The sequence below is a fragment of the Larus michahellis genome, chromosome 1 (assembly GCF_964199755.1).
Source record: "Larus michahellis chromosome 1, bLarMic1.1, whole genome shotgun sequence".
NCBI lineage: Eukaryota > Metazoa > Chordata > Aves > Charadriiformes > Laridae > Larus > Larus michahellis.
The window spans coordinates 106344598-106359031 of record NC_133896.1 but is presented as its reverse complement, the minus strand read 5'-3'; the positions used below and the strand labels follow the sequence as shown (position 1 = coordinate 106359031).

General features: G+C 43.0%; 1 protein-coding gene across 10 annotated transcripts in view; it reads left to right on the top strand.

Moving 5' to 3' along the window:
• DCAF6 (DDB1 and CUL4 associated factor 6) overlaps window positions 1-14434 on the top strand; it is a 104154-nt gene that overhangs the window by 17926 nt on the left and 71794 nt on the right. For all 10 annotated transcript variants that reach the window (XM_074598060.1, XM_074598052.1, XM_074598033.1 and 7 more), the window contains 2 exons: window positions 615-676; window positions 14249-14341. In XM_074598060.1, the coding sequence (XP_074454161.1) occupies window positions 615-676; window positions 14249-14341 (155 nt within the window). The remainder of the gene's footprint in view (window positions 1-614; window positions 677-14248; window positions 14342-14434) is intronic.

The window sequence follows — 14434 nt, the reverse complement described above, 5'->3', positions numbered from 1 at the left end:
TTCACATCACCTTACTGAAAGTTCCCTTTGTGTTTTATCCCTTAAGTATATATCAAATGGAATGGTACTGGACTTCAATGTTACTTTTCAAAATGCAACATTAATAACAAAATTGAAGTTGGGTTTTCTCTAGTTTAAGAGGAGATGTAGAGTTGTAGGTAATGCTTGGAAGTTCAACTCTTGCTGAAATTACAAGACCATGTTTTGCTTTCTGCTTGAGACCTAAACATATTCTTCTTTATATTCGTATACAAAAGATTGTACTTTTTGAACCATGTTGTACTTGCTGTCTTTCAGCTAAGTTAACCAAATAACCACAGGGTTATTTTCTGCTTTGTGGCTATTAGTTCTAGAGGAAGCATCAGCCTATGAACCTGTGAAATGTTCACTTTGCCATTTCTGCATTATTAAAGGTGGTGGAAGAGCTAGCAAATGTGGTGCTTGTCTTAGCATTTGTAAAATGAGAACCATGTGAATCGTTTCAAGATCTACATTTAAATCCTGGTTCTTTTATTGTTTAGGTTTTTACCTGTTAGTGCCCATTAGCAGGGTCTTAATTACTTCTTCAGTGTTATTGTTTTAGAAGAGTATGTAATTATTTTTTTTCTGCACAGGGAGAAGAGAATTTATCCAAAGATTAAAACTTGAAGCAACCTTGAATGTGCATGATGGATGTGTAAGTCACTTGTTGCTTTTTTGTATGTTAAAAGATGTTAAATTGTGATTTTGTTGCCACAGTAACAGTTTCTTAACTTAAAAATGCAAATAGAATCATAGAATCGTAGAATTGTTGAGGTTGGAAGGGACCTTTAAAATCATCGAGTCCAACCTTTAGCCTACCCTGACAAGAGCCACTTCTAAACCATGTCCCTAAGTGCCCCATCTACCCTTTTTTTAAACACCTCCAGGGATGGTGAGTCCACCACCTCCCTGGGCAGCCTATTCCAATGTTTAATAACCCTTTCAGTGAAAAAATGTTTCCTAATATCTAATCTAAACCTCCCCTGATGTAACTTGAAGCCGTTTCCCCTCGTCCTATCACTTGTCACCAGGGAGAAGAGGTCAGCCCCCATCTCTCTACAACCTCCTTTCAGGTAGTTGTAGAGGGTGATAAGGTCTCCCCTCAGCCTCCTCTTCTCCAGGCTAAACAACCCCAGCTCCCTCAGTCGTTCTTCATAAGGTTTGTCCTCCAGACCCCTCACCAGCTTTGTAGCCCTTCTCTGGACACGCTCCAACACCTCAATGTCCCTCTTGTAGCGAGGGGCCCAAAACTGAACGCAGTACTCGAGGTGGGGCCTCACCAGTGCCGAGTACAGGGGGATGATCACTTCCCTAGTCCGGCTCACCACACTATTCCTGATACAGGCCAGGATGCTGTTGGCCTTCTTGGCCACCTGGGCACACTGCTGGCTCATATTCAGCCGGCTGTCAACCAACACCCCCAGGTCCTTTTCTGCCGGGCTGCTTTTGAGCCACTCTGCCCCAATCCTGTAGCGCTGCATGGGGTTGTTGTGACCCAAGTGCAGGACCCGGCATTTGGCCTTGTTGAACCTCATACCATTGGTCTCAGCCCATCGGTCCAGCCTGTCCAGATCCCTCTGCAGAGCCAACCTACCCTCAAGCAGATCAACACGCCCGCCCAGTTTAGTGTCATCTGCGAATTTACTGAGGGTGCATTCGATCCCTTCATCCAGATCATTGATAAAGATATTAAAGAGAACCGGCCCCAGCACCGAGCCCTGGGGGACACCACTTGTGACTGGACACCAACTGGATTTAACTCCATTTACCACCACTCTCTGGGCACGGCCATCCAGCCAGTTTTTTACCCAGCGAAGAGTACACCTGTCCAGGCCATGAGCAGCCAGTTTCTCCAGGAGAATGCTGTGGGAAACAGTGTCAAAAGCTTTGCAAAAATCCAAGTAGATAACATCCACAGCTTTTCCCTCATCCACTAAGTGGGTCACCTTATCATAGAAGGATATTAGGTTTGATAGGCATGACCTGCCCTTCACAAACCCATGCTGACTGGGCCTGATCACCCTGTTCTCCTGCATGTGCCGTGTAATGGCACTGAGGAGGATCTGTTCCATGACCTTCCCAGGCACCGAGGTCAGACTGACTGGCCTGTAGTTCCCCGGATCCTCCTTCCGGCCCTTCTTGTGGATGGGTGTCACATTTGCTAACCTCCAGTCAGCTGGGACCTCCCTGGTTGTCCAGGACTGCTCATAAATGATACCAAGTGGCCTGGCGAGCACCTCCACCAGCTCTTTCAATACCCTTGGGTGGATCCCATCCGGCCCCACAGATTTGTGCACCTCCAGGTGCTGAAGCAGGTCCCTCACTGTCTCCCTTTGGATTACGGGGGCTTCATTCTGCTCCCCATCCCTGTAGCATGTATTAAAGCTGGTCTGGAAAACTCCACTTGTTGACACCTACATCTGAATTCTGTAGGTATTTGTTTCTTCTTAAACATCTGACACTTCACCTTTGAAGCAAAACAAAATCCCATTCCTATGTCTTAATACTGCCCAATGAATTAATCTCGTATGCCAGGAAAATGCATGCTTATCTTTTCAGTTAGAACTCATTTTAAACCTTTAAATGACTCTCTTAGTTTTGTGCTATGTTGATACGTTTTGTTGACTTGGAGCTGTATTAGTGTTTTGAGTGATTTATTCTCCAAGTCTAAAAAGCAAATGATCAAGTGCTACATGCTTATTTAAAGAAACGATAAAAAAGAAAAATAAGTTTCCTCTGAAAGGCAATAACATAACTTGAAATATTTAAATACTTATTTTTTGAAAGTGGTCCAGTCATATTCTTTTAAATAAAAGATTTTACTTAAACTAGGTGAAGGGCAAAGAGATTACCATTTACATTTGACGAATAGAGCAGAAATTCATGATTGTCAAAGCATTGTCTTTGTACAAGATACCTGAAAAGTGAAAGGATATTAGATGTGCTATAAAAAGTGTAAATAGTGTAAATTTCATATTTTAACACGTTTATTTCAAAAGCTGTTGCTAACTAACATGGTAGTAGTTTTAAAGAAAGTGTCAATAAAATCTAGCCTTTTGGCTTGAGATCAGAAGTATGATTTTGATTTGTGTACATTTTTGAGAGACTAGAAAGGCTGGGTAAGGCAAGGATTAGAATTGCAGTATATAAAAAGTCAGCTACCCTGTTTTGCTGTACTGGCTGCCATTGTAAGTCTAATGTTCTGGTACAGATGGTACTTAAAAAACCAAATGCATTAATTTCCTTTTTTTTTCAGGAAATGTTATAGGAATAACAATGTAACGTGTCTTGCAACCCAAACCATTCTGATTTAGGTTTTGTATCCAAGATTGTAACTGTGATTTTTACTTTAGAATTTCTTTTCTAGTAGTTTTTCATCTCAAATATGCTTAAGATGAAACTTTTCAAGTTTCTTTTCCTGAAATTGGTTGGGGTTATTTAATTATTTTTTTCTTTGTTTTATTTTTAAAATAGTCATTTTTGCCTGTAAGACAGGGGTTGGGAAAATAGTATTTCTTCGCTACTTGTTAAAAACTGAGTGACTGATCTCTATTTTAGTTAACTACCTCTGTGTCATGTAGCTGAAATTGCAAATTTGATATTGGCTGTTTTGTGTTGCTTGGATCCAGCTGGTGGATATGTATTTGAAAATTCATTTTTAATTGATTGTGTTAGCTTTTAACATGTGGCCTAACTTAATTGTTTTACAGGGTGGAAAATGTTGTAATTGTGAATTTACAGCATTATATGCAGGTGTTTAAAATACTGTTACAATTCAAAAAATGTCTTTAGAAGTTACATTTGCTCAGAACGATGTACCTTTAAAGAATGGGATATTAGTTCTTAGCCCGTTTACTGTGTATTTTTTTGCAGGGAATAATCTTTTATGGCTTACAACCATTCAGTATGATTTCTTACTATTTGCTTCAAAAAAAATCTGTGAAATAAAAGTAAATGAAATTACAGTGCCCTTACTTGTTTAAAATGCTTATACCATCAATGGTAAATGAACATATTAGCCCGCCCCCCCCAATTGCTGAATCAGCATGCATTTCAAATGTGAGGAATGAATGCCATAGTTGTCTTATTAAGGACGTTTCTGTATTTGGATTTTTTGGAGTGATTGGGGTTTTTTGGAGTGTTGGAGGCCCGTGGTTGGTTTGGGGTTTTTGGTTGGATTTTTTTTGTTAAGAACATTTGCATTCTTCTGTGGAAAAAGTTGTGACTTTTATTTTCTATATAAAGCATGCTGTGTAATTGGACACAGTGGACAACCTACTTAAGGCAAGAAATTTTTTTTTCTAATAAAGGAAAAAAGTGAAGTTCTGCTTCCTACCTACCATTTGATCTTTGTTACACAAAAGAGAGATCCAGTGGGAAATACAACTGTATGTATAATCATATTTAGGCACAATGTCTTGGAAGAAGGGAATAGTTCTATGAATTACTTCAAAAATACATGCTCTTGTAGCACTAATATTACCATAGCACCTTTTTGTTTGAGATACGTTTATTTTTGTCTCACGGTTTAGGTACCATTGTCTTTGAAATAGCGCAATTTTCCACTTTATTTGAAGACACAGTTTCTAGCCAGTGGTATGTGAAGTAGTTGAACTAGTTTACTGAACCACTGATGTCTGCTTTTAACCTTCTCATCCTTCCAGGGCGTGATTTGCCTCTTGTCCTGGTTCCGGCGGGGATAGGGTTCATTTTCCCTGGTATTCCATGCCATGTGAGCCATGCCCACCCTGAGCTGCCGGGGGAGGGGGCAGGAAGTCTTGGCTTGGAGCGGGCTGGGGCGTCCCGGGTTGGGTCGGTGGGCAGCGGGGAGTGGCGGGGGAGTGGCGGTTCCATAACCGTGTTTGTATATTCCTCTATTCGTGTTATTGTTGTTTGCTTGTTCCCTTTGCTGTTCTGTTAAACTGCCTTTGTCTCAACCCAAGAGTCTTGCCTTTTTTTCTTCCGATTCTTCCTGTATTGGGAAGGCCCGAGCGAGCGGCACGTGGTTCTTTGTTGCCCTCTGGGGCCAAATCAGGACAGTGCTTTTTGGCGCCCAACGTGGGGCTGGAAGGGTTGAGATAACGACAGAATCCAACTAGAGCCTGGAAAAACGAATTTTTTGTATGCATTTATTTTATTAGGTAAATAGTCATTGGTCATCATGTTGCTTGGTTTGTTCTCATGGCTGTGTTATGTAAATTCCTATATGGCTTATGTACTCCCTGCGGCGGACACTGCGGCTATTGCAACCCTGCCGCTGAACCAGGGAACCAGCCCGTGCCAGTATCAGTTGCCCCCGTACAGAAGAAGAAGTAAACAAAGAAATCAGTTCGCTTAGTAAGAGATGATGATGAACCAGGGTCATCATGAGAGCAGGACGAAGAGGCAGAACCAGAGATAATTACTCGATCCCTATCCTTGAGTGAGCTGCGGGATATGCGAAAAGATTTTAGCCGACTTTCAGGCAAGCACATTGTCACTTGGCTGCTCTGGTGCTGGGATAACGGAGCCAGTAGCCTGGAATTAGAGTGTAGGGAGGCCAGGCAGCTGGGATCCCTGTCTAGGGAAGGCGGCATTGACAAGGCAATTGGGAAGAAGACCCAAGCCTTCAGCCTCTGGAAACGACTCCTGTCAGGTGTGAGGGAGAGGTACCCCTTCAGTGAGGATGTTGTATGTCAACCAAGCAAGTAGACTACCATGGAAAGAGGTATCTGGTACCTGAGAGAATTAGCCGTGCGGGAGATGATTTATTATGACTTGGACAATGCCGACTTACCCACAGACCCTGATGAGGTGCAATGCACAAGGCCCATGTGGCGGAAGTTTGTACGGAGCGCACCATCATCATATGCCAACTCACTGGCAGTAATGGAATGGAAAGGTGAAGAGGGACCAAAGGTAGATGAGGTGGCTGGCCAGCTCCGGCGATATGAAGAAAGTCTCTCTTCCCCCCTTGTCTCAGCTGTGGAGAAACTGTCGCGGAAGGTCCAGCAACTTGAAGAGAATATGTCCTACTCCCCACCTGCACGGGCCAGCGTCTCAGCTATTAGAAGCAGGCATTTCCCCACTCAAGAGAGTACAGAGGGTACACACCATGAGGCACCCTGTGGTTCTACCTGCGTGGCCACGGAGAGGACATGAGGAAGTGGGATGGACAACCTACTTCGATCCTGTGGACACGGGTACAGGAGTTGCAAGGAAGGACAACCACAAAAGGGGATCCCTCCAGGAAAAGTGCCGCCCCAGTTTCCAGTGAGCAGTTCCCCAGACAGAGCAGAAGGCCTGATCTTGCTTCTGATCCTCTTGAAGGAACTTCCAAGTCATTTATGCAAGAACTGAGTAATGGATATTATGACCAGTATTAGAGGGGCCTTGCCTCCGGCCAGGTGGAGGAAAGGAACAACCGGGTTTTTTGGACGGTGTGGATTCGATGGCCTGGCACATCAGACCCACAGGAGTATAAGGCTCTAGTGGACATGGGTGCACAGTGTACTTTAATACCATCAAGCTATAGAGGGGCAGAACCCATTTGTATTTCTGGGGGTGACAGGGGGATCCCAAGAGTTGACTGTACTGGAGGCGGAAGTGAGCCTAACTGGGAATGAGTGGCAAAAGCATCCCATTGTGACTGTCCCAGAGGCTGCATGCATCCTTGGTATAGATTACCTCAGGAGAGGGTATTTTACGGACCCAAAAGGGTACCGTTGGGCCTTTGGCATAGCTGCCTTGGAGACGGAGGAAGTTAAACAGTTGTCTACCTTGCCTGGTCTCTCGGAGGATTCTTCTGTTGTGGGGTTGTTGAGGGTCGAAGAACAACAGGTGCCGATTGCTACCACAATGGGGCATCGGTGGCAATATCGCACTAACCGAGACTCTCCGATTCCCATCCATGAGCTGATTCGTCAACTAGAGGTTCAAGGAGTGATCAGCAAGACTCGCTCCCCCTTTAACAGTCCCATATGGCCGGTGCAAAAATCTAACGGAGAGTGGAGGCTAACTGTAGACTATCGTGGTCTGAATGAAGTCACGCCACCACTGAGTGCTGCCGTGCCGGACATGCTAGAACTCCAGTACGAACTGGAGTCCAAGGCAGCCAAGTGGTATGCCACAATCGATACAGCGAATGCATTCTTCTCAATCCCTTTGTCAGCAGAGTGCAGGCCACAGTTTGCTTTCACTTGGAGGGACGTCCAATACAGCTGGAGTCGACTGCCCCAGGGGTGGAAACACAGCCCCACCATTTGCCATGGACTGGTCCAGACTGCACTGGAACAGGGTGAAGCTCCAGAACATACGCAATACATTGATGACATCATTGTATGGGGAAACACAGCAGAAGAAGTTTTTGAGAAAGGGAGTAAAATAGTCCAAATCCTTCTGAAAGCTGGTTTTGCCATAAAACAAAGTAAGGTCAAGGGACCTGCGCAGGAGATCCAGTTTTTAGGAATAAAATGGCAAGATGGACGCCGTCAGATCCCAATGGATGTGATCAACAAAATAGCAGCTATGTCTCCACCAACTAGTAAAAAGGAAACACAAGCTTTCTTAGGTATTGTGGGTTTTTGGAGAATGCATATCGCAGATTACAGTCAAATTGCAAGCCCTCTGTATCAAGTAACCCGGAAGAAGAATGACTTTAAATGGCGTCCTCAGCAACGACAAGCTTTTGAACAAATCAAGCAGGAAATAGTCCATGCAGTGGCCTTGGGGCCAGTCCAGGCAGGACAAGATGTTAAAAATGTGCTCTACACCGCAGCCGGGGAGAACGGCCCTACCTGGAGCCTCTGGCAGAAAGCACCAGGGGAGACTTGAGCTCGACCCCTAGGGTTTTGGAGTTCGGGATACAGAGGATCCGAAGTCCTCTACACTCCAACAGAAAAAGAGACCTTGGCAGCATATGAAGGGGTTCGACCTGCTTCGGAAGTAGTTGGTACAGAAGCACAGCTCCTCTTAGCACCTCGACTGCCGGTGCTGGGCTGGATGTTCAAAGAAAGGGTCCCCGCCACACATCATGCAACTGATGCTACATGGAGTAAGTGGATTGCCCTGATCACACAGCGAACTCGAATGGGAAGCCCCAGTCTCCCAGGAATTCTGGAAGTGATCATGGACTGGCCAGAAGGCAAGGATTTCAGAATGTCACCAGAGGAGGAGGTGACGCGTGCAGAAGAGGCACCACCATATAATAAACTGCCAGAAAATGTGAAGAAATATGCCCTGTTCACTGATGGGTCCTGCCGTATTGTGGGAAAGCATCGAAAGTGGAAGGCTGCTGTGTGGAGTCCTACACGACAAGCTGCAGAAGCCAGTGAAGGACAGGGTGAATCGAGCCAGTTTGTAGAGGTGAAAGCCATTCAGCTGGCTTTGGACATTGCTGAGCGAGAAAAATGGCCAGTACTTTATCTCTACACTGACTCATGGATGGTGGCAAATGCTCTGTGGGGGTGGTTACAGCAGTGGAAGCAGGGCAACTGGCAGCGCAGAGGCAAACCCATCTGGGCTGCTGACCTATGGCAAGATATTGCTGCCCAGATAGAGAATCTGGTTGTGAAAGTATGCCGTGTAGATATGAAGAATCGGGCCACGGAGGAACATCAGAACAACCAGCAGGTGGATCAGGCTGCTAGGATTGAAGTGGCTCAGGTTGATCTGGACTGGCAACATAAGGGTGAACTATTCATAGCTCGGTGGGCCCATGACTCCTCAGCCCATCAAGGAAGAGATGCGACACCCCCTCGGGCTTGTGACCAAGGGGTGGACTTGACCATGGACACTGTTGCACAGGTTATCCATGAATGTGAGACATGTGCTGCAATCAAGCAAGCCAAGCGTTTGAAGCCTCTTTGGTATGGAGGACGATGGCTGAAATACACACATGGGGAGGCCTGGCAGATTGATTATATCACACTGCCACAAACCCATCAAGGCAAGCGGTATGTGCTCACAATGGTGGAAGCAACCACTGGATGGCTGGAAACATACCCTGTGCCCCATGCCACTGCCCGGAACACTATCCTGGGCCTTGAAAAGCAAGTCCTGTGGCGACATGGTACCCCAGAGAAAATTGAGTCGGACAACAGGACTCATTTCCGAAACAGCCTCATAGACACCTGGGCCAAAGAGCATGGCATTGAGTGGGTATATCACATCCCCTATCATGCACCAGCCTCTGGGAAGATAGAACGATACAATGGATTGTTAAAAACTACACTGAGAGCAATGGGTGGTGGGACTTTAAAACATTGGGATACACATCTAGCAAAAGCTACCTGGCTAGTTAACACCAGGGGATCTACCAATCGGGCTGGCCCTGCCCAATCAAAACTTCCACGTACTATAGAAGGGGATAAAGTCCCCGTAGTGCACATGAAGAATATGCTAGGGAAGACAGTCTGGGTTAGTCCTGCCTCAGGCAAAGGCAAACCCATCCATGGGATTGCTTTTGCCCAAGGACCTGGGTGCACTTGGTGGGTGATACGGAAGGATGGGGAAGTCCGATGTGTACCTCATGGGGATTTGATTTTGGGTGAGAATAGCCAATGAATCAAATTGTGTGTTGTTAATTGCTAAGTAAGACTGTCACTGTATGTCCTCATGACTATAATTGCTATCAGTTGTACTACGAGTAAGGCACAGGGGTGATGGGATAAGAACTGACCTCAGCAGCTGGCGCCCAGCAACTTCTTCAAGATCTACATCTTCAGCCCACAGACTGTGAGCATGAGCCACACCGGGCGCACCAGTCACAAGCTCCGAAAATACAGCATGCAACAGGCCAGCACCACGCAGCATCTCACCTGCCCTGAGAGACTGTTCTAACAGATGGAGCCCAAAGCCGTGGATTAAAAGAACTCAACGGACACTTTGGAGGGATGGCCCATAAACTAAGGGCATTATATCTGCATGAATATATATGTGTATATATATATATGACAGGGGAAAGTGGTGGCAATTCATTGGAACCTGTAAGATCTGGGCATGGCATAGATGGTATGGAATAAGGGGTGGATAATGTCCTGGTTCCAGCGGGGATAGGGTTAATTTTTCCTGGTATTCCATGCTGTGTGAGCCATGCCCACCCTGAGCTGCCTGGGGAGGGGGCAGGAAGTCACCTTGGAGTGGGCTGGGGCGTTGTCCAGGGTCCGGTCGGGGAGTGTCGGGGAGCGGCGGTTCCATAACCGTGTTTGTATATTCCTCTGTCCGTGTTACTGTTGTTGTTTGCTTGTTCCCTTTGCTGTTCTGTTAAACTGCCTTTGTCTCAACCCAAGAGTCTTGCCTTTTTTTCTTCCGATTCTTCCTGTATTGGGAAGGCCCGAGCGAGCGGCACGTGGTTCTTTGTTGCCGTCTGAGGCTAAACCAGGACACCTCTTTCAATAAGATTCACATTGTCCAATTCAGTGAGGTCATGTGTATGCCAGAAGTTGACATTTTCTGGCAAGAAAGAAGTTACCATTTTCACTCTAAAGGGTGCTTAAGCTGATGAGGAAATGTATAGAGTTACATGAGATGCTTTCTGTATGAAGTGGCTAAATCCAAAGGAGAAATGTTGAAAGAGAATCAATTTGGACCAGCAGTGATGAAGGGTAAGGAAAATAGAGGAGAAAGCAACTCTAAACCATATTGAAGTAAAAATATCACTTACTTTCTTCCAGTTCTGGTCCTGTGAAAGCTGAGGTAGGTAGAACTGCAGAATGCGTAGGCAGATGGAGCCTTTAACATGAGCAAATACTACATTTTAAAATAAAGGAAAGAGAATTACCTGGATGAATAATTTCTCATTTCTATGTATAGACATTCATTTCAGTAACAAACAAGCATCCTTTGTGGCACCCATCTCCTTCAGGATGGCACTTGTGAGCAAGTCATTTTTAGATGTAGTCCTCAAAGCTATGCTTAAATTAGTGCGGGAAGTTTGTTTGCAAATGGTTAAAACATGCAGTTTTTACCTTTTCTCTGTAGATGAAAAGTAGTGCCTTTTCACCCCCTTTCTTGCTTGGGAGATCTTTCTGATATTCTGGATATCTACAGTCATTTTTATTTCCTTTCTTCTATTGCTTGTGTTCTGTTAATCTATCCTCTTCACAAAAGAGTTAATTCTGCTGTTACGTTGCATAGATAGGAGGACTTTGCTTTTTCAGTATTTTAAGGATTGGCTGTACTGCCTCCTGCATTGTCTTTGAAGAAAACACAGAGATAGTAAATTTATTTTTTACTATTTAATTAATGAATCAAAAGTGCTTGCTAATTCCTTTCAAAGCTTAGTTGAGTGGCAAATAAAATTAGGTACAGTTGATAATGTGGAATACTTCATAGAATAAAGCTAATTACCCACCCTTTGACTTTTCTCATTTTGGTAGTAATTGTCTGTCATTTGTGTTTGATGCATCCTTTCTTTTGGCTCTAACTTTTTTCCAAGAATTTCAAACTGTTAGGGTAGTAATTGTTACATTATACTTTTAGTTGGGTGGTTGTGAAGGTAGGAGATATGTAGCTTTTCTACAGAGTTTTGAAAGACAAACCAATTTTCTAGCTAGTCCTCATTTTACGGTGTTAATTTTAATAGTTGTTTTGCTACCATGGAATGAGATGTAAGAACTTTTTTTAATCAGCTCATACCGAGGATCTGTTTTCAGTGATCCTTTTGCATATTTATTGGGGTTATTCACTGTTGGTCGATAGGTTTTACTGAACACTGAGAAATGTTGTGTATTGACGGAAAAGTTGGTGTTCTCTGGAAAAAAACCCCAAGCTTATTTCACTGACTTTGTTATTTTCGAACTTATTTTTTGACAGTAGTGTTGAGAACGTGGTCTGGTACAGTATAAAAAGCTTGTTTAGTTATAGACCTCTAGCACACATTGGTTATGTCATTTCACTTCAGGATTTTTTCTGAATCACCTTTGGCCTGGGCAGGGTGTGTTGAAATTGCTCAATGCTGAGGCAATCAGTGCAATGAAATCGGAATTTAGAAGGAGAATGATTCATGTTTTGTGTAGGCTTATGATGCTGCAATGTAGATAATCACGTCTCCCCTGTGCATCTTTGATGCTTTCTCTGCTTTCCTGCCCTTCAGATTTTGTTTTTGGACATGCATGTACACCCCCTGGCCCCACTCAATTCGTTTAATTTTTCTTCTAACTTTTCTCGCTCACATCATGTTTTTTAGCGTTTTGGCAGCTTCCTTGTTTTTTTTCATTGTTTTATTCTTCTTTCTATTATTGTATCCTTTTATTAGCATTTTTGGTTTCTTTAGGGCAATGATAGTATTTTTCTGCCTGAAAGGAAATGTAGATGAAAATGAACCTTCTTGGGTTTTGTGTTTGTGCTATGTTTGACAACATTTTTAAAGTACAGTCATTGTCAGGACAGGTTACTTCAATGATACATGGGTCTGGGGGATAGTTGAATGCATGGTTCCTGGTGATTGACAACCAGGATTATAAAATCATAGGAGTAGCCATGCAAGGTCATACCAATGCTCAGTCGAGCCTCGTAACTTGGCCCTGAGAATGTCAAGTACTGATTTTTGAGTAAAATTGAGACAGGGCAAGCAGGCAGTACTTGAAGGTTATTCTAGAAAATGCATTGAACTTTAATGGACAGATGGAAGTGAAAGTTACATCTTTGTTTCTGATAATTTCTCATTTTTCTTTGATGAATATGTATATTCTTCCGCTTCTGGTGTTTAGGACATTCCATGACAATGAATTCCAGTTTTAATAAAATGCCATGTGTATCATATGATGGTTCCATTGAAGGCCTTCCATTTCCTGTACTGTAAAGATGCACGGAAAATTATTTCTTTCCTTTTTCATGTCATTCATGATTTCATAAGCTTCTGTCATATACCCTCCCCAGAGCAGTACAAATTAATTTCTTCTTGCAATAAAAAGTGTTAGATACCTGTGATCATCCTAGTCATTCTTTTCATAATTTCTCTTTTCAAATGGGCAGTAATAGAAATGGAGAATATGGGAGCGGGATGTGAACCAAAACTGCCTAGTGTGGAAGACACAGCTTTGCCATGCATAGATGTATACACTGACAGAATGATGTTTACTTTTCTGTGCGTTCCCTAATGATTCAAACATTATTTGACTGCTGCTGAGCATTGAAATAACTCTGCCATAGGCATGTCTGTTAAGCTCCTTGATGAGTATGTTAAGTTGTTGCCTGTGTGATCAGTCTGAAACAGCTAATTCTGATTTTGCAATTTGCCTCATTAAGGACCTCAACTGAGGTTGTAATTAAAATAGTAACTAAAATGGGTATATTTGTTTTAAACAAAAATATTTTCTTTTGGGCTTGGAATGAGACATTTGAATAATAGGAAAAAAGCATAAGAAAAGGATGTAGAATGAAGTGGGTTTTTTACTAATTATATAGTCCGCTCTGATATATCACACTAAGGCAGTTATTCTGCCAATGGAATATAGCCAACAGAAGATGTTGATGGCTGCAGTTTGACACTTTAAGCTATTTTAGAGGCTATTTGAAGTAATAATGGTCATGCTTGCAGTCTTTGGTGCGTGTGCATGAGCTGCTACTTGAAGACAGGTTACTCTAAGGATACTTTCAAAGCTTCCTGGATTTTAAATGCTTTTACAGCTTTATTTCATTAACGCATTATTAAACTCAGTGTTGTGAAAAGGAGAATTGATAAGGAAATATATTGTAAAGTTCTCCCAATAAAATTTCATACCTCACTGTAGCATTCTTCTTTCCCAGCATACTAACACTTCTCAAAAGGGATCTGGGATGGATTCTACGGTCCTTTTCACATGATCCCTGAGAAGGTGTTGTCACTGAAAAGTATATAAAGCAATGGATGGTCAAAATTTGGATATGGTGAAGATACAATAATGAGAGCATTGTGATGCCCTCCAGTTCAAATTTGAAGAACTCTGTGGAGTAGATTTGGTACATTGAAGTACCTGAATGTGTAAAATTGTGGTTACTGAGGCCTTTGTGGGAAGGCTTAATTTACCTGATGGATTCTTCAGGAGCAGAGGGAGTAATTGAGATGCCATAGGTGAAGCAGGTGATTCCCTTATCAATTTGTTTTAAAACCACAATTATTTATTTTTGTGCTAGCTGCTTAGAAATTACATTATTTCACGTGAATTTGTTAAGTCCTGTTTCTGTAGTGTTGGATGAGTGTTGATGTTTTAATATTCTGAAAATTGAATTAATGTGAGTCTAAACTAATTTTTGTTAATTCATGCAGGTGAATACAATTTGCTGGAATGATACAGGAGAATATATTTTATCTGGCTCGGATGACACCAATCTGGTAATTAGTAATCCCTACAGCAGAAAGGTAGGTTTGTTTCTGGATACTCAGTAATTTTCAAATAAGATTTAGGTTGTTATTTTTCAACAGGTTAAGATATTTGTCAAGAAATTATTTTTC